Genomic DNA, 27,566 nt, shown 5'->3' with positions numbered 1-27,566 from the left:
AGTATATCTATTGTTTTATCATTTTAAACCAAACAGTCTTATTTCTGTCTTATATTTGGCTTGAAATGTATACTTGTGCTATTTATCATCAGAGTAAATGCCAGTTGGTTTGATATTTTAGCCACTATATGTGACACTTTCTCCTCTTCTTCAACAGTAACATCCCTAGTGTAGGAAGTGCAGTTGAGCAGGACCAGAGCTGCACCCCTCAGACACACAACACCTTTATGTCCAACAGCGCCCCGCCCAGCAATTGCGGCGCTGGCATCCTGCCCTCCCCTGCCACCCCTCGAATCTCCGCCCCAACGCCACGGACACCCCGGACCCCACGCACCCCCAGAGGCCCTGCCAGCGTCCAGGGCTCGCTGAAATACGAGAACTCCGACCTCTATTCTCCCGCCTCTACACCCTCCACCTGCCGACCTTTAAATTCAGTGGAGCCGGCCACCGTGCCCTCCATCCCGGAAGCTCACAGCCTGTACGTCACCCTCATCCTCTCCGAGTCGGTCATGAACCTCTTCAAGGACTGCAACTTTGACAGCTGTTGCATCTGCGTCTGCAACATGAACATTACGGGGGCAGATGTGGGCGTCTACATCAGCGATCCTAACATGGACTCGCAGTACTCAAGCATGGACCCCTGCTCTTGCGGTTTTAGCGCAGTCATGAACCGTCGCTATGGAAACGGGGCCGGCCTCTTTCTGGAGGATGAGCTGGACATCATGGGAAGGGGTTCAGATGCTGGACGGGAGACTGAGAAGCACTTTGAGGCTGTACACACAGCCTCCCTTCAGATAAGGGCGGCCCTTAAAGAGCAAGTCCCGGATGATCTAATCCTCTTGCTGCAGGACCTGTGCACTAACCCCTTCTCCCCCATCATCAGGCCAGAACATCCCAGCACCAGTCTCAAGACCCCCATGCGCCTGGAGGAGAGGGACTATTACAGTGACTGCTACTTGGCACTGGAGCATGGCAGACAGTTCATGGACAACATGTCTGGGGGAAAAGTCGATGAGACGCTGGTCAAGAGCTCCTCTTTACACCACTGGGCCAAACGCAATGGTGAGACTTCCTCTTGTGATGTTACATTTTTTTTTAGTTGTTGTTCTTTTATTTTTACACTGCTCATTCAGTGCAAGGTTTTTAACAGTGGTTCAAAACCAAAAAGCCAGCTCCCACCAGGGGTCCACAAGATGACTAAAAATAGTTTAATACATTAGCAATATATTCAAATAATTTAACTCTAGTATGAATTTAAAATGCTTAATCAGCTTGTTCAAAGTGTTTTCTATGGTGGTTGGAGAGTAGAATTGAATAAAAAGGACTTGGAGTTGTTAAATTGTGGGATTTTTTTAATTGTTCATATTTTTTTTTTTGTGTATTCATTAATTTATTTATTGGGGAGCTGTTGCAATATTTTCTTTGAAATAACATGCATCAATTTACATTAAGTCCAGGAATGTATTAATCTTAATAGGATTAATTTTTATTTGATTTTGGAATCAAAGACCATCTCGAAGACCAGCTTAAAGTCACACTGAATTTGAAGTAGCGACAGATCATTTGTTCTGTATTTGTGATGTACATCCGAATGAAACCGATAATCGGAAAAGAAACAAATATAGGGCAGGATTTGGTTCAGTCCACCGGTTGTTGATTGGATGAAGGCAGAACAGAATGTGAGCTTGGCAGTCAATTGTAAGAAAAGGGCGAAATGATCCAGCATGTGTTACCAGAGCGATCTAGTTATGACTATTTGTTCACAAAAAGATCAGAATGCATTTAAAAAGTAAAAAGTCGCAGTCTGGAGCCCTGTTTGAGAAAGCTGTTTTGTAGGTTACTTGCAGAATTTGCAAATAGTCACATTTTGCAACCATTTTTCCTGCTGGTGCGACTAATCTTTTTTAGAGGTCGCACTGGTGTAGATGTATGTAAGCAAAACAGACAATTATCTTTTCTTGTAAAACATGACAACAAGATCGCAAATTCGAAAGTGAAAGCACCCGAAGCCCGGCTTATAACACAGCAAAAGAGGAACTCCCGTTCACAAAATTCAAATCACAAATAATACTACTGATGAAAAAGATATATAACTATAAACTATGATATATAACTATAAATTGATAAAAGTTCATCAGCATGCATTGATTAATCCCATATTTCGGCGCTAAAAAATTAATAAAAAATATTGCGACAAGAGAGAAAAGAGGGGAAGAATGAGTCTGGAACCCTGCTCAAACTAAATGTGTTAAGCAGTGAATCTGTTTGAAGTCAAATCTGGTGTGTTTGTAAAACACTACTCTCTCTGTGTTCTTGCAGCTTTCGATATGAGCATGCTGTTCTCTCAGGATGTGCTGAGGATGCTTCTGTCACTGCAGCCCGTCCTGCAGGACACCATTCAGAAGAAGAGGTCTGTGCGCTCTTGGGGAGTCCAGGGCCCCCTCACATGGCAGCAGTTCCACAAGATGGCTGGCAGGGGATCGTACGGTAGGCATAACTCAACTGACACCATCCTCTGCATCGTTTATAAATGATACAGGCACATTTACACAACTCTTTTCTCTCAGGCACAGATGAATCTCCAGAGCCCCTCCCCATTCCCACCTTACTGGTAGGTTACGAGTATGACTATGTGGTGCTGTCTCCTTTTGCTCTGCCATACTGGGAGAAGCTTCTGTTGGACCCGTACAGCTCTCAGCAGGATATCGAATATATGGTGGTGTGTCCCGACAACGAAGCACTGCTTAATGGAGCAAAAACTTTCTTCAGAGACTTGACAGCTGTATATGAGGTTAGAACTAATAATATATATTATGTCCAACTTTATCCTCATTTGAATTGTACACTTGCATAAAACTATTATATACTATATAGGAAATCTCAACTGCCTAATTTATTTCCTCAAAAGATCATTCAGTGCAATACTATAAGGACTGCTGACCCAGCAACCAGCCACAGAGAATGTGTGTGTGTGTGTGTGTGTGTTTGTGTGTGTGACAGGTTCAAAGCTTAATAGCATCATAAGTTAACCAGTATCCCTGGATCATCTGCTGGTCCACATAATATATATAATGTATATGTGTGTGTGTGTGATTGCCCAGCTTTTTATATGATGTTGGATATATAAATATTTCCAACTCTATCCACATACAGTATACCTGTGTAGGGTGAAATGTAGATATAAATCTAATCTGCTGAATGTGACTAGGCATAAAGATGGTATATTAAGATGTTATGAACATTAATATCATGCTTTTCTGTAAAGCTGCTTTTGTAAAAAGCGCTATACAAATAAAATTGACTTAACGGTTTATTGTTGTTCGACAGTCCTGTCGGCTTGGTCAGCACAAGCCCATCGCTAAGTCTCATGCTGATGGCATTGTGACGGTGAGTGATACTGGAGCCAAACCTTTCACGGATCAGACTCTCACTGACTGGCTCTCAAAAACCATAAACGGCAGCAGCGAGGCGTTTAACAAACTCAAACTCTACGCACAAGTGTGCTGTCACGACTTGGGTATGTGCAGAAGCAAATTAAAAGTTCTTCGATGTTGTCCGGACAAGGTAAATCTAACAGTCTTATAATATTTCTTATCTCTTTAGCGTCCATTCTCGCATCCCAGCCTTTGGACAGCTCACTGCTTTCCCAGCAAAACCCGACCAGCTCTACACACACTTCCAGCTCTGGTAGCCCCATAACAGCCGCTCAGAACGCCACCCCATCTACCAACAGCACCTCCAACACTAACACCACTACCACCACATCCACCCCTTCTTCCTCTTCCTCCTGCTCTCAGGGCATAGGCACCATGCCATCTTCCAAGCCCAATTCACTGTCTCCATTTGGCAGCTTGCAGTCCAGCCAGCCGACTGGTGGTCAGAGTGCAGGAACTCTGGGTGACGGCACATCGGCCACCAGCCAACCTCCGGTCCAGTCTGAGCCCGCAGAGAGGTACCACCTTTCACATCCAAACAATCTTGTCACTGATTCTCTCAGATGTGATCTCTGATCCGTGATTTATCTGTGTCGCAGCACAATGGAGAGAGAGAAGGTGGGGGTGCCGACTGATGGAGACTCCCACGCTGTCACTTATCCTCCTGCTATAGTGATCTACATCGTAAACCCATTCAGCTATGAGGAGACAGGCCAAGGCGGCAATTCTAGCGTGTGGACGATGGGTCTTCTTCGCTGTTATCTAGAGATGCTTCAGTCTCTTCCTCCTCACATCAGGAATGCTGTATATGTCCAAGTAAGAATCCATCTGATCCGTGCTTTCTGATTGAAACGTCACGTTGCTTGGATCTAAACAGCCAGTGTTTTTTTCTGCCAGATTATACCCAGCCAGTACTTGCTGCAGCCGGTCTGGAGTGAGGAGCGCCATATATACGCACAGCACCTGAAGTCTCTGGCTTTCTCAGTTTACACTCAGTGCAGACGGCGTCTGCCAACCTCCACTAATGTCAAAACGCTAACAGGCTTCGGCCCCGGCCTGGCCATTGACACTGCACTACAGAGCAAAGAGGTACTCCTAATAATTGCCAATATATTAGACAAAGGTTTTTCAATTTCAAATGAAATACATTTCAATACAGATTTACCAATTTTTTTCTTTCATTATTTCTAAAACTGCAATGGAGTTCTATAAGGTCTGTGGAAATATTCAGAGGAAAAATATTACTGTTAATTATAGATGTTTTCATTTATTCATCTATTTTGTAGATTTTGTACTAATTTTTATATATTATCATTAGGGTTGTCAACGTTAACGTAATTGTCAACACAACACATGCAAACTATGTTTTCTCGACTGGATAACTAGTGTCTCGCTAGTAAATTTTTGATGGATGAAGACTGCAATCAAGTTAAAAACGATTGTGGTGGTGTACAGGAGTCGTACAGTAAGCTTGCACTGTTTTAGGGTTTGCTGGTGTGTTTCAGGATCTTCCTCAGTCTGCAGCTGTAAAAGGAAAATATAATATACCAGGGTGGCCGCGGGTCCTTAAAAAGTCTTAATGTCTTAAATAAAATTTTCCTAAAATAAGGCCTTAAAACAATAGTTCCAAACAAAGATCAGAACAGAATTATTGCGCACATTCTCCAAGCCACACTCGGCGTTTTTGTTACTGAATGATTCAGAGGTTTGAAGAAATCGGTTGAATGAACAAGTGACTTACTTGGTACCGAAATACCGGGTCTTTTGAGAACACTAGATCGCACATTGTATTTATGCACCGGCACAGACATTTCCGTAGATTCAGGTTGTTTCCACACACATTCACGATAATGTTTTGATTTGTCATGTGTATGTTGCTGTGTTTAGTTATACTGAATGCATCCTTGTACTGTAGTAGATCTATGCAGTCAGCAGGCGGTTGGTTTAGGTTTTTTTGGCATCACCATGTGGTCCTGTTCGGTATCGCAACTTGACTTCTCTAAAATGTAAAAAATCCCTTTGCTGTTGTACTGTACACATACTATACAATTCAGATTTTTTTTTTTTAGCATTGTTTTTCTTTCATATGTGCTTATAGGGGCTCGTTGTATCATTTGGTTCTTTGGTGTCCTATTGGAGTCCCTTTTTGAAAGACATCTAAATGTATCTTGAAAAAAGTTTGCAGAAAATACAGATTTTTGAGAATCACCCTTCAATCCTTTGGTTTACTTTGCTGGATATAGCAAATGATGACAAAATAAACATTTGGAACAAGGTATATGGTCTATGCTTAATTTCATGAAGTGTGCGATTAATCACAGAAAAAGGGTGTGATTTAATTAGATTACAAATTTTAATCTACTGACAGCCCTAATTATAATTAAATGTTGTTATAAACAAATGTTATTCATTTTGTTTTGTAAAAAAATGTTATTTGTCAGTATAAATGTATCTTTATACATGATAATATATATTATCAAAAAAAGAAAAAGTCAAAAGTTTGTAATAATTGCAATAGTAAGATTTTTTCTTAGTAAGTCTCTTTTTTTTCAATAGTAAGTCTCTTTTGCGCAGCAATCAAAAATACGATAAAAACAGTGATATTGTGGAATTTTATTACAACTTACAATATCAAAACTGTATTTCAATACTGTTTTCTATTTTATTAAATGTTAATTAATTTTGTTATTAATTTTGTTTTGTAAAAGTTTTTTATTTGTCAGTATAAATGTATCTTTATACATGATAATATATATTATCGAAAAAGAAAAAGTCAAAAGTTTGTAATTGCAATAGTAAGATTTTTTTCTTAGTAAGTCTCTTTTTTTCAATAGTAAGTCTCTTTTGCTCAGCAATCAAAAATACGATAAAAACAGTGATATTGTGGAATTTTATTACAACTTACAATATCAAAACTGTATTTCAATACTGTTTTCTATTTTATTACTATTATCAATGTTGAAAACTTTTTTCGGGATTCTCTGATGAATAGAAAGTTCAATGAACAACATTTATTTGAAATATAAATCTTTTGTTACATTATAAATATCTTTTACAGTCACTTTTGATTAATTTTAATGCCTTCTTGTTGAATAAAAACCGCCGTCCTAGGTGTATATGACTTTCTTCTTTCAGACGAATACAATCGAAGTTATTTTTAAAAATGTCCTTGCTTTTCCAAGCTTTATAATGAAAGTGAATGGTGGTCAAGATTTTGAAGCAAAATAAAGTGCATCCATCCATAATGAAAAGTACTCCACACAGCTCCGGGGAGTTAATAAAGGCCTTCTAAAGCGAATCGATGCGTTGTTTAAGAAAAATATCCATATTTAAAACTTTAACTGTAATCTCTAGCTTCCACTAACTGTTGTACGCACATTCACTAGAGAGTGCCGTTCCAGCGTATGATGTAGGACATCATTGCCATTATAAAGCTTGGAAGAGCCAGGACATTTTTTTATATAACTCGGATTGAATTCGTCTGAAAGAAGAAAGCCATATACACCTAGGATGGCTTGAGGGTGAGTAAACTATCCCTTTAAGAAGCAAAAACTCTTTTCAACATTGATAATAATAAAAGATGTTTCTTGAGCTTTTAACCAGAAGTGTATAGCTGCCTTTATGCTTTAAAATGGGGTGTTTCACAAAGGGAACATCTTATTTTGGGGTCTGTGGCATCAAAAAAGAAAAAATAAGGCAGGAAATTCAACCTGAGACACAAATAATTTTCCTGGAGCAACTGCCATTTTGCAGTTTTCATACATAGAAAAATATTGAGAAATAGGACTGTGTATATATTATAATATTGACCTCTTGGTCCTTGTCCTCCTCAGAGACCCGAGTGTTTACATCTCTACGCACCACCGTTCATCCTGGCACCAGTGAAGGACAAGCAGAAAGAGCTGGGTGAGACTTTTGGAGAGGCTTCCCAGAAATACAACGTGCTGTTTGTGGCCTACTGCCTGTCACATGACCAGAGGTGGCTCCTGGCTTCATGCACAGACCAGTACGGAGAGCTGCTGGAAACCTGCGTCATCAGCATTGACGTACCCAACCGGTGAGCACTCAAGAGTTGGTCTTTGATTGGCTTAGTTTGCTCAAGCCCAGGCCTCTGTTTGTGACGGGTGTTTGTGTTTTCTCACACAGAGCTCGGAGGAAAAAGGGCTCTGCACGACGGCAGGGCCTTCAGAAGCTTTGGGAATGGTGCCTGGGTCTCGTACAGATGACCTCACTTCCTTGGCGCATTGTGATTGGCCGGCTCGGAAGGATAGGTCACGGGGAATTACGTGGTAGGTTTTGCAATTATTCAAATTGTTTGGCATCATGTGCCCTTTGCTTTTGATCTAACTGCTGTTTTTGCTCCAATCAGATTGGAGTATTATGTTGAGTAGGCGAAACTTGCAGTCTCTCAGCAGACGACTGAAGGAAATGTGCAGGATGTGCGGCATCTCTGCCGCAGACAGTCCCAGCATCCTCAGTACCTGTCTAGTCGCCATGGAACCACAGGCATCCTTTGTCATCATGCCAGGTAATTAATGTGGCGCTTTCACACAGAGCGGTTGTTCTGCATTTGGCTGTACTTTGTCTTTGTTTACTGTATCCATTCAGACCTTTAGAAACTAATGGTGAGTATTTGATGGAAGTTCATGATTTCCTTCCATTTTCTTTCTCTCCATAGACTCCGTGTCCACGGGCTCCGTGTTTGGCCGCAGCACGACCCTGAACATGCAGTCCCAGTTAAACACTCCTCAGGACACCTCCTGCACTCACATCCTCGTGTTCCCCACTTCTGCCGGCCTCCAGGCCTTCAATCCCCATCCTCGTGTTCCCCCCTTCTGCCGGCCTCCAGGCCTTCAATCCCAACAACGGTCAGACACTTTCACATCTACCCCACCGAACACTTATTGTATTTATAGCAGGCTAATATAAGTTCTCATTGTGTTTGCAGATGTCACAGATGGAATGGGCGGCATGGATGGGATCTTAGACCTGCTGTCAGAGAATGACCTGGTTGATCCTGATCTCATTAACATCATACCCAACTCTCCCACCACCTCCCCGGTACAGTCGCCAGGCTCACATTACCACCACGGAGGAGACGGCAGCAAGGTAAATTGATTTGCTCTGTCCTTTTGAAGAATTTCTACATACAATAGCAGTCAAGAAGTCTCTTATGCTCAATAAGGCTGCATTTATTTGTTAAAAATACAGTAAAAAGAGTAATATTGTGAAATATTATTACAATTTCTTATTACATTTATTTAAATATATTTTAGAATGTAATTTATTCCTGTGACGTGAAGCTGAATTTTCAGCATCATTACTCCCGTCTTCAGTTTCACATGATTCTTCAGAAATCATTCTAAACAATTTCTTATTTTTATCAGTATTGATAACTGTTTTGCTGCTTAATATTTTTAGTGGAAACACTTTTTTGATGAATAGAAAGTTTAAAAGAGCAGCGTTTATTTGAAATAGAAATCTTTCAAATAAAACGGTTCAATTTCTAGCATTTTTGGTTAATAAAAGTTTTTTTTTATTTTTGATGGTGTGCTCAATATCTCGTATATCTCAATATCAGGAATCTAAGTTTAGGAGTAATGAGAAATTATTTTGAATTTTATCCATACTTTTACATAACTGTATTAAGTGCCTAAAATAATTTGTCAAAGCTGTGAATTCACCCTCGCACTGTCTCTCTCCCCGTCCTCAGGGCCAGAGCACAGACAGGATGGAGTCTCACGACGAGTCTCCCAACATCCTCCAGCAGCCCATGGCTCTGGGCTACTTTGTGTCGACGGCTAAATCTGGCCCACTGCCTGACTGGTTCTGGTCCTCCTGCCCACAAGCAAAGAACCAATGTCCTCTCTTCCTGAAGGTAAATGTAATAATCAATTCACTATAGAGATACATTACAGCTTTATTGTCCAAATCATGTTTCACAATCTAATCTATTTAACAGAGCTGCAAAGGTGTAGTATAATGAATGTTTCTGTCTTCCTGTCAGGCTTCTCTGCACCTTAATGTTTCATCAGTGCAGTCAGATGAGTTGCTGCACAGTAAACACACTCACCCTCTGGACTCCAGCCATACCTCAGATGTGCTCAGGTATCAGCTTGGACCCCTTACAGCCACTCTTCCCTATATCCCATGTCTCTAATATATTTCTGTACATTTATAAAAAATTTCCCACATGGTGTAATCCTCATTTTTCATACTTGTTGGAGCGTCGATAATTCGAGATGACAAGGATCACAACTGATTTATGAACCATCCCAGACTGGATTTGATTTATGAATAAATTGGCTTTCAAAAAAAGTCTTTCTTTTAAAGGCATCAAACACCATTTCTTTAAAGATATAGTTCACCCACAGTCATAATTTACTCGCCGTCATGTTGTCAAACAAAAGTCAAACCCACAAGACTTTCACTCATTTAAAAAACACAAATGAAGATATTTTTGATGAAACCTACGATTTCAGTCCCTTCATTCAAAATTTCATTCCACCAAAATGTTGCTGCTTAAAAAATTTTCATAAAAACGTTAAAGAAATCCATATGAATCAAGCAGTTAATCCAAGTCTTCTGAGAAGACATGAACATGACATTCTAAGGAGATATGACATATTTTCAGCATTTTAATTAAGATATGTTAATATAACTACATTTAAATAGTTTTAAGATGTATTGGGGCCCCTCTGGAAGTTTGTAGAGGCCCCTTGTTGAGAACCGCTGCTTCAAATGATGAACAATTAAGGCCTCTGATCACAAATCTCATCTAATGTGGTCAACAGAGGCTCAATGGGTGTACGTTGATCAGTGTTAATATTTGAATAAAAGTCTAAATTAATTCTTTTTAGAAAGAGAATGTGTCTCTTAAACCACTTGTTTCATATGGATTACTTTTGACAAAGTTTTAATGAAATGGACTTTATATGAAGGTTTCATTAAAAAGGAGGCCTAAATTTAAAGGGATAGCTCACCCAAATTTTTCACAGTGAACAGATTTATGCTGATTCTAAGCAATTTGAATAAATGCATTTTGAAAATATTAAGTTACATTTTCACAATGCATTTATTCAAATGTCTTAGAATCAGCTCAATTAAATAGATGCAATAGTAAATAATAGCATTATGCTATGGTTTTTTGTTTGAGTGAAGAAATTCTATGACTGACCAAAATACATCACATTAAGTTTGTTTGTTTATGGTAAAATTGTGGAATCCAAATGGATGGGAAGTTTTTACGCAATTCAGATACATAAATCTTAAATTTATGCCTAAATATTTTTTGTGTTTTGAAAATGAGAGCAAGTTTGGAATGACATGATGTGTAATGAATGAACTTTTTAGATGAACTATCCACTTTTTCAAATATACATATATATATACATATATATATATATATATATATATATACACATATATATTAATAATAATTATTATAATAATAATGGATTTCTCACATTTTGTCTTTATGCAGATTTGTGCTGGAACAGTACAACGCCCTGTCATGGCTGACCTGTGACCCAGCGACTCAGGACCGGCGCTCTTGTCTGCCCGTGCACTTTGTTGTGCTCAACCAAATGTACAACTTTATAATGAACATGCTCTAACAAACGAGGGGTTCTGCACAACTGTTGCCATGATTTCTCACAACAGACCCCGCAGAGACACAGCATCACTGCACTGCACTGCCGCTGTGGACACAGCTGGGCAAACCAACTTCAATCAGACAGCGCACTTATGGCAATGCCAGGCTGCCCAGTTCATGCCAAGTGTCCATCTCACAACAACTGGAGGAAAAGGAACTAGTCCATCTCAGTGGACTCAAGTCCTGATAATGGCCTGAAAGTGCAGTTTGGGTCAGGTTTTATCCAGTTGAAATGCCTGCATATATCTTATTTATTGTACGTTTTTAAATGTGTAATTTCTTAAACTTTTATATTATATAAAGACAGGAAGCTGCATATTGCCTTCCTAAATGAATTGAAAATGGTTTGTCATGTATGTAATTGTCTTAATTACAGAACCGACAAGTGAATTTGCTGTAGGTTGCTTTAGAGGAATATTTAGAGAAATATTTTCTCCACAATTTTTACTGTCATAGTGTACAGATGAAGTATACAGGAGCTCACGTTCTTACCTTTGTGTGGTGGGGACTTTAAGATAGGCTGTAGCTACAGAATTCCTGTACAGCAATTTAATGTGTTCAAATAAGAGGACAAGAGGTACATTGTCGGATTATATATTTTATATCACAAATTTAGAGAATTGTGTGTGTATATAAATGTGTAAATACAATTGTGTGCCGCTATGGATGGTGCAGCCAATGTTTTAGGAATAAAGTGTGTAAAACCTGAAACCTGTGGTCGTCATTGCACATCCTGCTTAATTTTGAACAAATATCTTGGGTTTCTAAGGAAAAAATGAGACACCATATTGCAGGAGGTTTCATCATACTCTCCAGGTATGATAAGCCCTCAAGGGAGAAACTGCTGTGTATTTATTCTGCTCAAATCCCTGTGAAATGACAAGGTGCTATTCTCATCAGGCCTGTTTGTGTGTCCTGGCGACTGGTTGTGCATATGCGCTCCTTTTCTGATGGAGCAGAACCAGAGGTTGAGCTGTGAATGTGTTGTGTTGTGTTAATAGTATTCTAACTGTTCATTGAGATACTGGGCACTGCATCACTCTCTATATTTTCGTCACTACTTTTGACATGATGGTTATGGCTCCTGAGGAATTAATATATTTTTTTTCTCCTGACTCTCTCAGAGACATGTACCAGTCATGTGCCACTGCTGATAAAATACCTTCGTCTGTAGTGTCAAAATATTTTCATTTTGTTCTGCATTCTGTCTTGGAAATTGCTCATTTGAAAGATGTGAAATTCCTACAGGCATGTGCATAAAATTACATGCATTATATGAATTATAATTGTTTTTTGTTTTTTTACTTAAGGCACTTGTATTATCTCAGGGCTTGATTTTTATTAAAACTAACAGATTTCAACTTTTATTTATTTTTTTTTTCATGCATTGTTACATTAAAATTGGAAACTTTGTATGCCTCATGATTTATTTTTGCTATTTAATGCGTACAGATTTTACTGCTTTACCTTTAAGTCTTCCCAGTCTTAAAACATGGGAATATATTCTAAAAAAGGTAAGAATAAAGGTAAGCAATTGTGTGAAAATTCATGTCAGTTTGACTGTCCCTCAGAGGTCAACATGTCCCCTAATACATGTTGTATTAGGGGAAAAAACAAGGTAAATATCCCTGTGAACAGAACATTTTTATTGTCCGTCATTTCCAGTCAAACTAATTTGGACAGTTATTCAAAACGTGTGAAAATTGTGTGTATTTAAAAGCTAGCTTATATATTCTAAAAAAGGTAAGAATAAAGGTAAGCAATTGTGTGAAAATTCATGTCAGTTTGACTGTCCCTCAGAGGTCAACATGTCCCCTAATACATGTTGTATTAGGGGAAAAAACAAGGTAAATATCCCTGTGAACAGATTATTGTCCGTCATTTCCAGTCAAACTAATTTGGACAGTTATTCAAAACGTATGAAAATTGTGTGTATTTAAAAGCTAGCTTTGAAATTAGCCTTAGTAGCACAGAGGTGTCGGACATTTCATTTTAAAAATGTTTCTATAACCGTCATTTAATTTAATCTTTTAATTAAGGTCCAAAAGCGTACACAAGTGTAAACCCTCAAGCTGCATATTGAATAATGTATCGTGTTAATATAGCTAGTTGTAGTAGTATACAACCCGAACAAAAACTAATTGAACCGAGTATGAGAGATTATTACATTATGAAAAGCGATTGTTCTGTAATGTAATATAAATATATATAGTTAATTCATTTGTCCCTTTGGATAAAAGTATCTAATTTAAAAAAAAAAGTTATAGAACAACAACGTCCCAACAACAAAGAGATTAAAAACGTTTTAGTATTTTTTTATTTTGCTATTAAAATGTTTGACAGTAGTGAAAATAAGTGTAAATGAACAACGATTTTATATATCCTGTTGATAATATGGTTACCATGATAAATTGCCAAAAAGGTAAATGTTTCGTGACGGATATTTAATCTTCTGTGATCATTCGATACCAGTGCAGCTGTATGTGTCCAGCAGGTGGAGCTGTCGCGCTTTCATTACATCCTGAAGCCGCTGAAGAAGAACTTCCACCTTTCAGGTGGACAAAAACAACGCTCATGCTTGCTCTATCGTCTATCTGAACAGTGCAAGTACATCTACAACATACATTTATTTACTTTATTTTAAGTGCTTCAGCTAATGCTGCACACCTTTAACCTCTGCAAACCTATTCTGAAATATTTCCATATACTTATGAATCATGTCTTTCAGCATTTTTTATGGCTGATTTTCACATCATCAGCAGTTGAGTGCAGCATTTTCTACCTTCAGACCGCTGACAGTTGAGATGACCCGAGAGGATGGAGGATATCGACTGGGTGTCACTCAGGCATCCAGCAGACTGCTTGGACAAAACCTGTTGGGCCTTAATAACCAAGTTCATGGCCTTGTTTCAGGCCCAGGGGAAAATTACCTTTAGGTCTTCACCACACCAGGGGTCTCTGAGATTGGAGAGCGATAGCAGAGGAGGGAGTAATCGGACTCCTGTAATTGCCTGTCGGGGCTGACAGCATTTGTAGTTAGGGGAGCTGGGAAATGGACCTCACAGACCACAGGATAACAAAGTCATCATTATCTGCATGTAATGCACTGTTACCGAGCTCGCGGAGGACATACATTTCACCGCGTAATGTGAGGCGCTTTGGAAACGAAGTGCTAAATGTGATGGTAATGACTTATATTACACAGAGGAAACATCTGGCAGTCAAAGTTAATTTCCATATTTAGTCTCCTCCATGAGGCAGTTGAATGAATGCGTTTGAATATCTACTCGAACGAGGTCTCGTTTTCACCTCATTCCTTTGGGCAAATTGAAAGCGCACTCGAGGCGCAATTTCGCCGTCCTTGAAAATCAAAGCACTGAGAAAGTGTTTTCCTCACCCTGGGCCATTGACATAACATCTGGGTTGGCATCATCTCGAGTAGCAGTCTCTGAATGCCTGTATCTGTCTATCGTATTTCAACCTCTTGTGACCTGGTGTTAAGTGTCTCAGGAAATTGCTCTGTCTCCCCACATCAGTCAAGCATAATGCTGGCATCATATTGCTGATGGAAAATGAATGGCAATAAAAAGAGGAGAGGACGAACGGGAAGTAGAGGTTCGCCGTCTCTCGTAATGTGACCTGGCACTGCGACCACCGCCTCTGTGATGCCTTGAAAGACGATATTAGACTAATGACTGCCAGGCACGGACATGGGAATTTAATTAATTGCCTACAAATTCTGGGGAGAATAGATAGAAAGGCAGACGTGCTTAATATAACGAACATGCTGATGTTTATAATCGCTTTTATTTCTGAGGGCCTGCGATTGCAGTCGCCTGCTGAAAATAAGGCTCTTTTAAGACTCTTGTATAACCTGCTTTGCATGTGAGCAGGCCTGAAAAACGGGGGTCACAGAAGACCTTTCCTCATCTGTGGCGCAGAAGCGAAATGTCATTGAATTCCGTATATGGAAGGAGCTCATTGATGCAGATGAAAGAGACAGGAAAGCATGATTAGCTCTGTTTCAAATGATCATAATGTAGCTGTCTGTCAAATCAACGGAGAATTACAGGGTTGGGACTCTTGAGAGGAGGCAGGTGGTACATCTGGATTGCCAACATGCTCGACGTTAGCCATTGTGTGGGGGATTTTTAAAGATATCTATGATCTTTGAGATAAAAACAAGGAAATTTGCTGGAAAACTGTGTTCATGCTAACACTTCCCATCTCTTCTCTTAAATAAGAGAATAAAAAGAAAGTCATATACAGTACCACAGTTTGAAACTGTTTGAAATCTGTTCTCTTTTGGACTCCAAGGCCGTAGACTATATTTAAAGGAACCCCGAGATATTTCTGGTGCTTCTGCAATAATGACAAAGCTGCACATTTTCAAACTTTTATTTACAGAAACTAGGCGTGGCAATATATTAAAATATATAAATTCAATACTTAAAATAACTAAATTCCATAAATCCAATCACTGAATGTTCTTCACACTTTTTATTATCAATATTTTTTTACCCAATACCCAATAAAATGTTATAGAGCTTGACAAAAATTATTGACATTTGTTTATATAAATATAATTTCAGCTTAAATCCTGATTGTTAGTTGTTTTTGCCTATTTTCTACCTTGTGTGCCTATAATCTATCTTGTGTTAAATAATTTTAACCAATCTTGCAGCCCACTTAGAAGTGTGCTTATAGGCCCTCTAGTCTGGTCTGTTCTATCACATTAAACAAACTCTGGGTTATTATTTTAGCCTACTAACAAACAGTTAGTTCTGGTCCAGGAATTTGATTGGCTGAATGGCGTTCCAAGAGCTCTGATACAGTCTAACTGCACTGGCACTTTTCACTGTTTGCATCGCTCTTCGTGTTTCTGTTTGCATGCTTCAGAGTAATAATCAGCATTAGAAGTGGAGATTTTTCAGTGATGGTTTCTGCCGGTTATATCGTTACGACAGTAGTTGGCCATAATCGACTGTCTTTATGAGTGAGTCAGTGAATCATTTGCTCAACCAATTTGTTCAAAAACATTGATTTGTTCAGAAAAGAAACCACGAAAATACATTCTGATGCGAATGGCCCCCTAGACTTGGGCAGTGAAATTTCAAAATCAGATTTCTCGTATTTTTAGAACACTGACTGCTGCACTCCTGTATTTTTTGTAGCATCTTTAAACACACAAAGACGTCCCCCCAATATTTGAAATTCTTGCACTATATTGTTACACTAGTCTTTATGAGTGAGTCACTGAATGATTCACTCAAGGAATTTGTTCAAAAACATTGATTCATTCAGAAACTAAACACCACTATGTTGCTCAGAAACTCGCAGTAATCCTGTTTTTACTTCATTTGAAACTATAAAATGTGTCTAAGAAATGTAAGTTAACTTCTTGTTCATTTAAATATAATTGTCTTGTGTTTTGAACAAAATATCACACTAAATATAAAAAAAACTATATATATATATATATATATATAGTTGCCAGCATTTCCAGACTCTTCCCTTAAATGAGAGAATATGAAGGAAACGTCATATACAGTATCCCAGGCAGCAGCAAATGTGGTTTCTGTCTGTTAAAATGTTTTGTTTGCTACCTCCCAGTGGAGAGGAAAAAAAACACACATTCCAGTAAATGGGAACTATTACAGTCAGATTAATGATTTTTGTCAGAAGGGATGCTATATGATATCCATTTACGCATGACCTCTGCTCGGCTAATCATGAAAATGTATCTTCTATTCACTTGTGGTCCAGTACTCGTGCATAAATTACTTTATCATGGATCGTGTTGTGCAGCTTATACTGTCACATCCATCTGCAGAGCTCTAATACAGTGTTTTCTATACCGCAGTCTGGATATCCTACTCACCCCTCAGCAGTTGGTGGGGGAAGAGCAGCCCATTAACCCCAGCTTGGTCTTAGAAGATTAGGCAGGTTAGAAAGAGTGGAATTAGCTTCCCCAAGAGAACATCTGATCACAAGCCTCATCCAATTACTGCCTTATGTCTCATCAAATGAGATCCATGGGTAAACAGATACACTTTGAGGGTGTAGACTGAGCCAAGTTGTCCTAATGAGAACAGACCGGCAAATGTCTGGATTTTCGTCACATCTCAACTGCTTGGTTTAACTTTTGTGGTCCATAAGAAGTGCACATAAGACTTGAAGCTACCAATATGTTGAATTTGCATGGATTTTCTATTCATCAATACTACGGATTTGTGAAACGATCATTATTGTTGCTATTGATTTGTGAGGGGCCCATCATATAGATCTTTGCACCACTAAGAGGAAGATTCAGTCTTTGTGATAGATGTCAATTTGCGGTCTAATGTGGTCTCATCTGGATTGAATTGTCAATCAATACATGGATGATGTTGCATAGAGGAAGGACCATCTGCTCACTCTGAGAGGATTTCATGGTTGTTCAGGATGATTTTCAGTTAGAGACAATGCTTGAAATATTGATGTGATTCTGCGTGCCATTTTAAGCATTTTTTCCAGTGTTTTTTTAGTGACTTTAGCTGGTTGCATAGTTACACCAGTAGGTGGCGACAAGTCTTTATGAGTCTGTCACTGAATCGTTCCTTGAACTAAACAAGTGACTTAAGACTGAGTTACTGAATTAACCGATCTGTTCAAAATCAGATTCATTCAGGAATGAATCTGTTTCATTCAGTTGTTGAATCGAACCTAATTCTTTCTTGGGGAAAAAACACTACTTCTCAGAGACTTGTGTCAGTTTGGAACTATTTTCTTTCTTTTTAAAAAAAAATATTAATTTTTTGCCGTTTTATGCCTTTATTTCAATAGGACAGTAATTAGACAGGTGTGACAAGTGAAGTGGGAGAGAGGGGGGATGGGATTTGGAAACATTGACGTCATGTACATGCGTATTATGTGTTCAGTCTATAGTTATGTGCACAGGAGCATAGTGCTTCTATATAAAGTGACATCACCAACTACTTGCCAGGCTTGCATGATCATAGACTGTAAAAAAAGTTGGACGATGTATCTCCACTTCCTTCCTCTATAGGAAAGTGAAGCCAAAACATCCCAGTATGGCCGCTAGGGTTGGGCCGATAGACGATGCCATCGTCCATCGCCGATGGCTGACAGACATCATGATGCTGAGCCGGCATCGGGATCCCCCTCCCCCATACCCCCGCAATCTGCCGCATCCCAATTCCGTGTTCGGAAAGGAAATTAAGTGTACCACGGAACCCCTAAAGGGAATAAATAGCCTACGAGATGGGAGGATAAAAAAAAATATTTAAATCCTTTCTCTCGCAATTATATCGTTGGGTAATTATACTAAATTGCGGGCATCAGGGAGCCGCTACTAATATGCAGGGCATTGAAACCGCTTTCGATTGCGCGTTCTCATTTTTTGAGATTCGCGATCACACGGACTCTATACTATGGAGTGGCAGTACCTACCACACATTTTACAAGATTCGCTCCTTACTCTGTGCATGTGGTAAGTGAACTTTCATGTACTGTAATGTAATAGTCTACCGCTAGCAAGCGGCTAACCATGTCTCTTTAGTGGCTCCGTAGAACGCGTTATTTGTTTTCCATGCCTTTCTGCATACGGAGTCACGCTTCGGGGCACACCCCCTAACCCCGCCCCCCGATATCATCGTCCATCACAATGTTTCACAGTAGACATCGTCCGATGGCAATTTGGTAGACATCACCCACCCCTAATGGCCGCTGTCGTCTAGCGAACATCTTGAGCCCAAGAGCCCTATCATACACCCGGTGCAATGCGGCGCCAGGCACGACGCAAGTGTTTTTTGCTAGTTTCAGCCTGACGCGGTTGTCATTTTCACGTCCTGCGCCACGTTGTTTAAATAGCAAATGCATTGCGCCCATTTGTGCGCCCATGGGCATGTTGGTCTGAAAACGAGGTGTGTTCAGGCGCATTGCTGGCACGTTGCTATTTTGAGGCAACTGAAATAGACTGTGCCATTGACCAACAAAAACCTGGTCTAAAGTCTGGCGCAATATTTTTTCTTTGTTATTTAAAGAGCGCGTTAGTAATATGCGCCTGTAGGCAGGTGCGTACAGCTTTGCTTATTACACACACAGGGACGCTCAGCAGCACACAAACATTTTTAAAAATGAAAATGAAATTCCGCCATGTAAATAGCGACCCCGCCATGGCGCGAGCGCAACTGGCTTTTAAAGGGGATGGGAGATGAGACTCTGGTTTATGGCACGTTACTCCCAAAACACACCCATTACTCATTAAGAGAATAGGGACTACCCTTTTAGACCATGCTCCGGGCGCGCAGACCATTTTTCCCGTCCTTAAACTAGCAAAAGTGGATTCGGACATGCCCTAAACGCAATTGTGCCGTGCGCTTTAGACCATGCGCTTAGATCGTTAAAATAGGGCCCCAAGTCTGCGCAGTAGTGAACGTGAGGTGAAGCCGTGGTATCAAAGTCCCGCTCAGACTCCCGTAGACCCAATCGCGAGATCACAATCATGACATCACACCCTGTTTTTAATAGCATCGAATAACTAAGAGCAAACTTATTAGAAAAACGAACACTTGAACATACATTAGTGTGACAAGAACTACCTTTTATAACATAAACCTTCTTTGGGAAAAATGTATTTGAAGTGTAATTTGATTATTAATTTTGGCGGTTTGTGACCTATACTCCAGCCACCAGATGGCGATCAAAATGTTTTGGCTTCACTTTTCAGGTCGTGTACGGCACACGTGCATAATACAGCGTGTTTTCATGGATCTGTGTGAACGGGGATCATTTTGACAATGTCTGTACATGAAACTTTTCAAAAACGCAAAGGAAAAACTTTTCCAATTTTAGTACAATCGTTGTCATGTAAACATATCCATAGTTATCTTAATAGTCATCATTCTTGGTGTGAACGGGCCTTTTGAGAACGATTTCTTCCAGCTGATGAACAATCAGATAACAAATTTGCAGCTCACACTTATGATAAACAATTCGCCCAATGTTATTGCGCAATGGTGTGGTTAACGTTCTTAGTGTAAACCGGCCTAAACTGGCAATATTGCTTCTAAAATGTAAGTTACTCTATATTATCTTGTTTTTATTTAACTGTTAGTGTCTTGTTTATTGAATGCATAATATCACAATAAAAATAAAATATAGTAATAACTATATGTATAATAGTATTCAATTGACATTCATTTGAAATATTGCCCAATCCAATCCCATTAGGGAGCCACAGTCCAATAATACATTTAGTCTTACAGCTAAAAAAACATGAGAGATGGGCGACCTTTCCTATAAAAAAGGAAAAAGGATCTCGAGAGTCGCAATACGACCCACAGATGAATAGCGGTTTGCTGTAATCTGGCCAAATGTATTAGAAAAACTGTGTGTGGGGGGACGTGTGTCTTGTCCTGTCTCTCATTGGCTGAGATAATGTTTTATCAGGTAACTGTCAGCCGTGAAGCTTGAGCATTAATGTTATCTGAGACAGCAGTTTATTTCCTCATCCCTGTTATCCTCCCCCATTCGGCTTCACCTTGAGCTGATAGGCTCGCCGAGGAAACTTAGAATGTATCAGAATTACGCGCATGAGGTCAGTTTTTCCGCTTGCAAATTTTGTAAATAGCGAATCCGCCATGGCGCAAGCGCAACTGGCTTTTAAAGGGAATAGGAGATGAGACTCTGATTGGTTTATGGCACGTTACTCCCAAAACACACCCATTACTCATTAAGAGAATAGGGACTACCCTTTTAGACCATGCTCCGGGCGCGCAGACCATTTTTCCCGTCCTTAAACTAGCAAAAGTGGATTCGGACATGCCCTAAACGCAATTGTGCCGTGCGCTTTAGACCATGCGCTTAGATCGTTAAAATAGGGCCCCAAGTCTGCGCAGTAGTGAACGTGAGGTGAAGCCGTGGTATCAAAGTCCCGCTCAGACTCCCGTAGACCCAATCGCGAGATCACAATCATGACATCACACCCTGTTTTTAATAGCATCGAATAACTAAGAGCAAACTTATTAGAAAAACGAACACTTGAACATACATTAGTGTGACAAGAACTACCTTTTATAACATAAACCTTCTTTGGGAAAAATGTATTTGAAGTGTAATTTGATTATTAATTTTGGCGGTTTGTGACCTATACTCCAGCCACCAGATGGCGATCAAAATGTTTTGGCTTCACTTTTCAGGTCGTGTACGGCACACGTGCATAATACAGCGTGTTTTCATGGATCTGTGTGAACGGGGATCATTTTGACAATGTCTGTACATGAAACTTTTCAAAAACGCAAAGGAAAAACTTTTCCAATTTTAGTACAATCGTTGTCATGTAAACATATCCATAGTTATCTTAATAGTCATCATTCTTGGTGTGAACGGGCCTTTTGAGAACGATTTCTAACAGCTGATGAGCGATAAAAACATTTACAGCCAATGACAGAAAATAAATCTGCAGCTCAAGTTTATAATAAACAATTCACACAATGTTATTGTGCATTGGTGTGGACACTATATAGCCTAGTTATCATTCTTAGTGTAAACAGGCCTAAACTGGCAATATTGAGTCTAAGATGTAAGTTACTCTATATTATCTTGTTTTTATTGAACTGTTAGTGTCTTGTTTATTGAATGCACAATATTACATATAAATATAAAATATACACTAAAATCTAATTAGTTAGGCTTACTTAAAAAAAGCATGCAAACCGATTGCCTTCCATTGTTGTGATTCACGTGCTGAATGTTTAAGTCTGTGTGTGACTTTAGCATGTTACCCGACACTATTTAAGGATTATATAAACCCAATTAAAAGCATCTCAAGGTATTTATGAAAAATTAAATTTGAAAAAGTTAATTAAAACCTGTTAGAGATTCAGTGTGCCGCCCGCGGTACACTGCATACTTTGAGGGTTAACTTCGTGAAACACACACAAAAAACACACTAATGCTTTAATTAGAAAATCGGTCACTTTCTAAAACCAACCCTTGAAAAGTAATTTTCTTCCCTTGAAATCAAATAACTCTGACCTCATGATGCATTGCTGCATTAACAGGCAGATAATTATAGTAACATAAACGAAGTTCCAAGTGCCCAACCAAAGGGAACACTAATCACTATAATGGTGAGTTTAAAAAAAAAAACATTTTAGGAAAATCAACACTAGTGAAAGATGACTGCAGACATGGAGGAAATGGGTGAAAAGTTTAAGACTATTTTTCTTGTCTTCGTCTTCTGTTGCACATTAGCAACATATTAGTGCACTGCTGCCTCTCGTTGGTTTTTTAATGTCATTGGTTCCTTTGTGGCTACTTGAATATTTTAAGTAAGTGTCACTCAAAACAGTAAGTAAATTGTTGTATTTGCCTTGAAAGCTGTAACTTAATAAAACCTAGTAAGTATAACAACTAAGTAAAGATAACTCATTAAATCTAAGTAAGGTAAACTATTGGATTTTACAGTGTAGTAATAACTATATGTATAATGGTATTGAACTGAAATTAATTTGAAATATTACCAAATCCAATCCCATTAGGGAGCCACGGTCCAATAATACATTAGTCTTACCTCCTTCACAGCTTAAAAACATGAGAGATGGGTGACCTTTCCTATAAAAAAGGAAAAAGTATCCCTAGAGTTGCAATATGACCCACAGATGAATAGCGGTTTGCTGTAATCTGGCCAAATGTATTAGAAAAACTGTGTGGGGGGACGTGTTTGTCCTGTCCTGTCTCTCATTGGCTGAGATAATGTTTTATCAGGTAACTGTCAGCCGTGAAGCTTGAGCATTAATGTTATCTGAGACGGCAGTTTATTTCCTCGTCCCTGTTATCCTCCCCCATTCGGCTTCACCTTGAGCTGACAGGCTCGCTGAGGAAACCTCTGTGATCTCTTTTGATGGTGACTCCTTGGAGAGAGGTGAAATGAAAAAGTTGCTCGCTCGAAACGGCCCTGATAAGACCTAATCAGCCGTTGTGGCGACTTCCATTTAGCGCACGGTGTAACAAATCATCTGTCACTAAGCCGGTGTGCAGCTCATGTCATTCTCCATATTCCTCCACTGAACACCTCAATTCTCCGCCAGCGCTGGATTCATATCCCTCGTGAACCCTCCTGACAGGTTTGTTATCAGTCGGCCTGGCTGGCAAACCCCAGGGAGATGGAGCGTAGCTATTAAAGGACGGGAATCGGAGTGTGTAAATGTCAAGTAAGCTGTCATCAGTGGATTTCATTGCTTCCACGGAAGTCAAAAGACATCGGCTCATATTCAGGGTGTTAAACACGGTGACAGTTCTCACCTGTCATGAATAATTTGCCGATGCCATTTTGTGGAGCCGATAAAATCAAGCAGACAGGGTTTCTTTTGTGAAGGACACCATCCTTGTCTGCACTGCGGCTGAAATGCTGGGGCGCAACAACAGATTTCAAGAACATACGGAGTTGTATTGACACATCAACCGTGACCATCAGCCTTGGAAATTCTATACTCTGTCACCGTTGTTTTTGTCTTCTTCATCTCTCTCAGTGAGAAACCAGAGGTAATAAAGCCTTGCTTTCCACTACATTGAGCATAAGGAGCCCTTGCCACCTGCCATAAAGCTGATGGATGAACTTGGCTGATTCCTGGCCAAAAATAGGGCACAAAGAAACGGTCAATTGTTTAATGAGAGTCAAACTCACGTCTTAGTAATTCCCTCTCTGACCAATTTGACCATGGTAGTCAACTAATTCCCAAGGCTCTCTAAAAAAAATCATGTGTATTGAAAGTAGAAGGTCTTTCATGTGACTTTATATTATAATATAATATATAAATATATTTACATACAGTGATCCTGACAACACTTGCTAGTTGCTATATTACTAGATTTGTTAACTAGTGCAATGACATTCAAGGATTTTAAGTGTGACTTAAGTGACTAAATCAATGTTTTTTAGTATTGTTTATATACTTTTATAGCATTTATTCATATTTTTAGTAGCTTGTATTTTTATATTTTCAGTTTTCATTTTAATTTTCATTGTACGTTTTAGTAATTATGTGCTTTAGTTATGTGCTTTTGTCATTTGTATATTATTTCTATTTAGTTTCATTTTTATTTCAGTTTCAATTTTAGTAATTTTAATACTTCAACTTATTTTATTTTAGTTACATAACATATCTCATTTTTGTTTAAGTTCTTCATTTAATATTTATATTTAGTTTTATTTCTGCTTTATTTAAAAAATAAATAAATAAAGTTGTAGTTTTAGTTAATAACAAAACTGGCCTAAACACGCCAGTTTTTGTAGCTGTCAGCCATAAATAAACAAAAGTAACAGTCCAGTGAATGATTATTGAATTATTAACTTGACTAGTAAACATTACAACATGTCAGTAAAATACCTGAAAATATATTTTTTTCTGCATTCTGTGCTGTCTCGCTTTGTAATGCAGTGATGAGCACAGTGATGGGACTGCCAGATGGTAAGCATCCCAAGGACGTTAGTGAAGCCAAGACTCATGCGGAGCCATCGCAGAATACAATTTGTTTCATTGTAACAGCATGCCAAGGCAGGCTCAGCAGTGGGGCGGTGTGCTCTATGCTCTCATAAGTATGCAAGAACAGAATGAAGCGAAGCTCCATCATACATAAAGTATGCTTATGAAGACAGATCTCTGTAGTCACCATTAAGCAGCATACGCAATGACACAATAACTGATTTTGAATCTTTTTTCATACAGATTAACGGAAAGAAAGGTGGTCATCTAGGAAGGGTTGTTTTAACCTGGAAAGGTGAAGCATCTTCTTGCTTTCGGAGATGGTAAGTGGAAACAAAGCGTTAAGTGGTATTACATGCGATGCACAAAATATGAACCATTACACTTGGAATCTAAGTAAACGAGTGCCAGAAATAATATGTCGTTTGCGCTCTCTCCACCGTTTGTAATGGAGAGCTGTGTCATAGCAGGGGAGCAGTTACCCACAACAAACCAATTGATTCTTTCCGTTTAGAAAAGCGGAGTGCGTTGGCAATGTTTTCCTGATCGGTCTCTGCTCTCTCCATAATGTATGAGGTGCTGGAGGAGCCCTTCATTAGTCTCTGTTGGGCCAGCTGGAGATGGCTCCCGGGGCAGTGCTGGACAGAGCTGTAAATTGGATGGCTTGCCCCTGCTGAGCCAGCAGCCAAGACTGCGTGTGTGAATTAGGGAGTGTGTGCCAGAGAGCAGGCGGCGGTGTTTGAGCTCTGTAGGGAAGCTCATGGCTGTCAATTACTCTGCGCCAATGGAGCCCCAGTGCTGGCACGGTGATGGACCAGTCCACCGCTGCCATCATTACCAGCTCCAGTGGACTCCCAGCCCTCTGCCATATGCGCCCACTCAGGGGTCTCCGTCTGTTCAGCGTGGCGGGGATCAGGGATGAGGAAGTAAATGGACCTTGAAATTGATATTGGGTGGTAGAACTCACAAGCTCCTTTATTCTCTTCCCAACATCCACAGGCGAAATTCGAAACTAATTTATGGAGGATTTTTGTCATTTCTTGTATGGAAATAGCAGCCTGTTATTACAGTCAATGATGCATGATAATGGATACTATTCATCAGCCGCTTGTTTCTCCTTGGTTATAAATTATCAGGGGATTCTTTTTCCAAAGGCAAAGAGAATGCAAAGAATGACCACGCTGCTGTACCTTTAATTGTCCATTCTGTTGCATTACATGGGAGCTGCGCTCAAATAAAAGGTCTGGTCCAGTAGGTTATTAAACCATATTATTCAATCCTCACATGTAATATCATATGTGACCCTGGACCTGGAGGTCTTAAGTCGCTGAGGTATATTTGTAGCAATAGCCAAAAATACATATGGTTCAAAATTATTGATTTTTCTTTTATGCCAAAAATCATTAGGATATTAAGTAAAGATCATGTTCCATGAAGATATTTTGTAAATTTCCTACTGTAAATATATTAAAACAATTTTTGATTAGTAATATGCATTGCTAAGAACTTAATTTGGACAACTTTAAAGGTGATTTTCCTCAATATTTAGATTTTTTTTTTGCACCCTCAGATTCCAGATTTTCAAATAGTTGTATCTCGGCCAAATATTATTATTTATATTATATATTTATTCAGGTTTCAGATGATGTATAAATCTCAATTTTGAAAAATTGACCCTTATGACTGGTTTTGTGGTCCAGGGTCACATATATCATATCATATCATATCGGTAGTAATTCAGTTTTTACATTTAAATTTTAAAGGTACAGAAAAGCACTGTACATTCAAACTACATCTGTATTTTATATTGAGTACACCTTCTCCACTGACACTCCATTATTGGTGCTGAAATCAAAAATATGCATCATACCATATTCATAGCTAACTCTTTTCAACAGCACTTTTTCCAAAATATTAGATTTTTTCTCTTCGAATCGGAATAATCAGCTATTGGCATTTAAGAAAAAAGAAAATATGAGACCATTCAAAAAAGCGAGAATTAAAAAAAAAAGTGATTAAATCTAAATATGAATATCTGTGAAAGATTTGGAAAAGAAAGTATAAATGTAAATCAGGAGTATGTGTATTTTTATATTCAGGATTTAAAGTCGTGTTTCTGTAGCTCAACTGGCAGAACATGGAGTTAGCAATGCCAAGGTTATGGGTTCAGTTTCCAGGGAATGCAAGCACTGAGAAAAATGTATCCTCTGAGTGTAAGTTAGTTGCTTTAAATAAAAGTGTCTGCTAAATCCATAATTTTAATAAATGTACTCTATATTAAATATATATAAAACTCTAATATATATTTTACACTGAAAAGAGAGTTGAAATAGCTTAAAGCGCAGATGGCAAAGCTCTTTGAGGTGATGATATTTAAGCATGGAGAAGTCAATGATATATTGATGAATATAACCACAAATTATTTACGGATACAAACATCAAACATATTGAAAAACTGCAAAGATTAACAAAACATATCAGAAAGAGCATCACTGGTTGCTAGCATATCGTTTTTCAATTAAAGCGCAATATTTAAAAAAAATAAAAATGTATTTTCACACAATGTATGTTTATAATGTATAACAATTAACTAGATTGAGATAAAAAAATGACAACTTTGTCTTGTTGATATAAAAATAATGATATTTAAAACTGAGTGATAAACTATGGAAGACAAAAAAATGTATTTATGGAAAATAAAAAAGGTAATTGTAACTTTTTATCTTGCAATTTATAGTTTATCTCATAATTATTATTTTTTTAATTTCCATTTTGAGCTATTACAGAATGACAAGATATAAACTCATGATTCTGAGAAAAAAAGTCAGAATTGTGAGACAGAAAGTCACAATTTCCTTTTTTATTCTGTGGCGGAAACCAAAAAACAGAATTGCGAGATGTAAACTCAGAATTCTGAGAAAAAATAAAATAAAATAGGGAGATGTAAACTCACAATTGCAAGAAAAAAGTCAGAATTGCGAGATATAA

General features: G+C 38.7%; 1 protein-coding gene across 1 annotated transcript in view; it reads left to right on the top strand.

Annotated features, from left to right (window-relative positions):
* LOC107657551 (mediator of RNA polymerase II transcription subunit 13-like) overlaps window positions 1–11,799 on the top strand; it is a 37,586-nt gene extending 25,787 nt beyond the window's left edge. The window contains exons 16-31 of the mRNA XM_016445690.1: window positions 158–1,062; window positions 2,320–2,487; window positions 2,568–2,791; window positions 3,328–3,517; window positions 3,604–3,952; window positions 4,034–4,250; window positions 4,332–4,523; window positions 7,268–7,491; window positions 7,581–7,723; window positions 7,804–7,962; window positions 8,113–8,239; window positions 8,286–8,302; window positions 8,383–8,543; window positions 9,148–9,312; window positions 9,442–9,542; window positions 10,918–11,799. Of these exons, the coding sequence (XP_016301176.1) occupies window positions 158–1,062; window positions 2,320–2,487; window positions 2,568–2,791; window positions 3,328–3,517; window positions 3,604–3,952; window positions 4,034–4,250; window positions 4,332–4,523; window positions 7,268–7,491; window positions 7,581–7,723; window positions 7,804–7,962; window positions 8,113–8,239; window positions 8,286–8,302; window positions 8,383–8,543; window positions 9,148–9,312; window positions 9,442–9,542; window positions 10,918–11,050 (3,475 nt within the window). The 3' untranslated portion in view covers window positions 11,051–11,799. The remainder of the gene's footprint in view (window positions 1–157; window positions 1,063–2,319; window positions 2,488–2,567; window positions 2,792–3,327; window positions 3,518–3,603; window positions 3,953–4,033; window positions 4,251–4,331; window positions 4,524–7,267; window positions 7,492–7,580; window positions 7,724–7,803; window positions 7,963–8,112; window positions 8,240–8,285; window positions 8,303–8,382; window positions 8,544–9,147; window positions 9,313–9,441; window positions 9,543–10,917) is intronic.
* Window positions 11,800–27,566: the final 15,767 nt, after the last annotated feature.

The sequence above is a fragment of the Sinocyclocheilus anshuiensis genome, unplaced genomic scaffold, assembly GCF_001515605.1.
Source record: "Sinocyclocheilus anshuiensis isolate Anshui unplaced genomic scaffold, SAMN03320099.WGS_v1.1 scaffold255, whole genome shotgun sequence".
Taxonomy (NCBI): domain Eukaryota; kingdom Metazoa; phylum Chordata; class Actinopteri; order Cypriniformes; family Cyprinidae; genus Sinocyclocheilus; species Sinocyclocheilus anshuiensis.
Note: the sequence above shows the minus strand (reverse complement) of the source record. Positions and strands in the feature narration are given on the sequence as shown.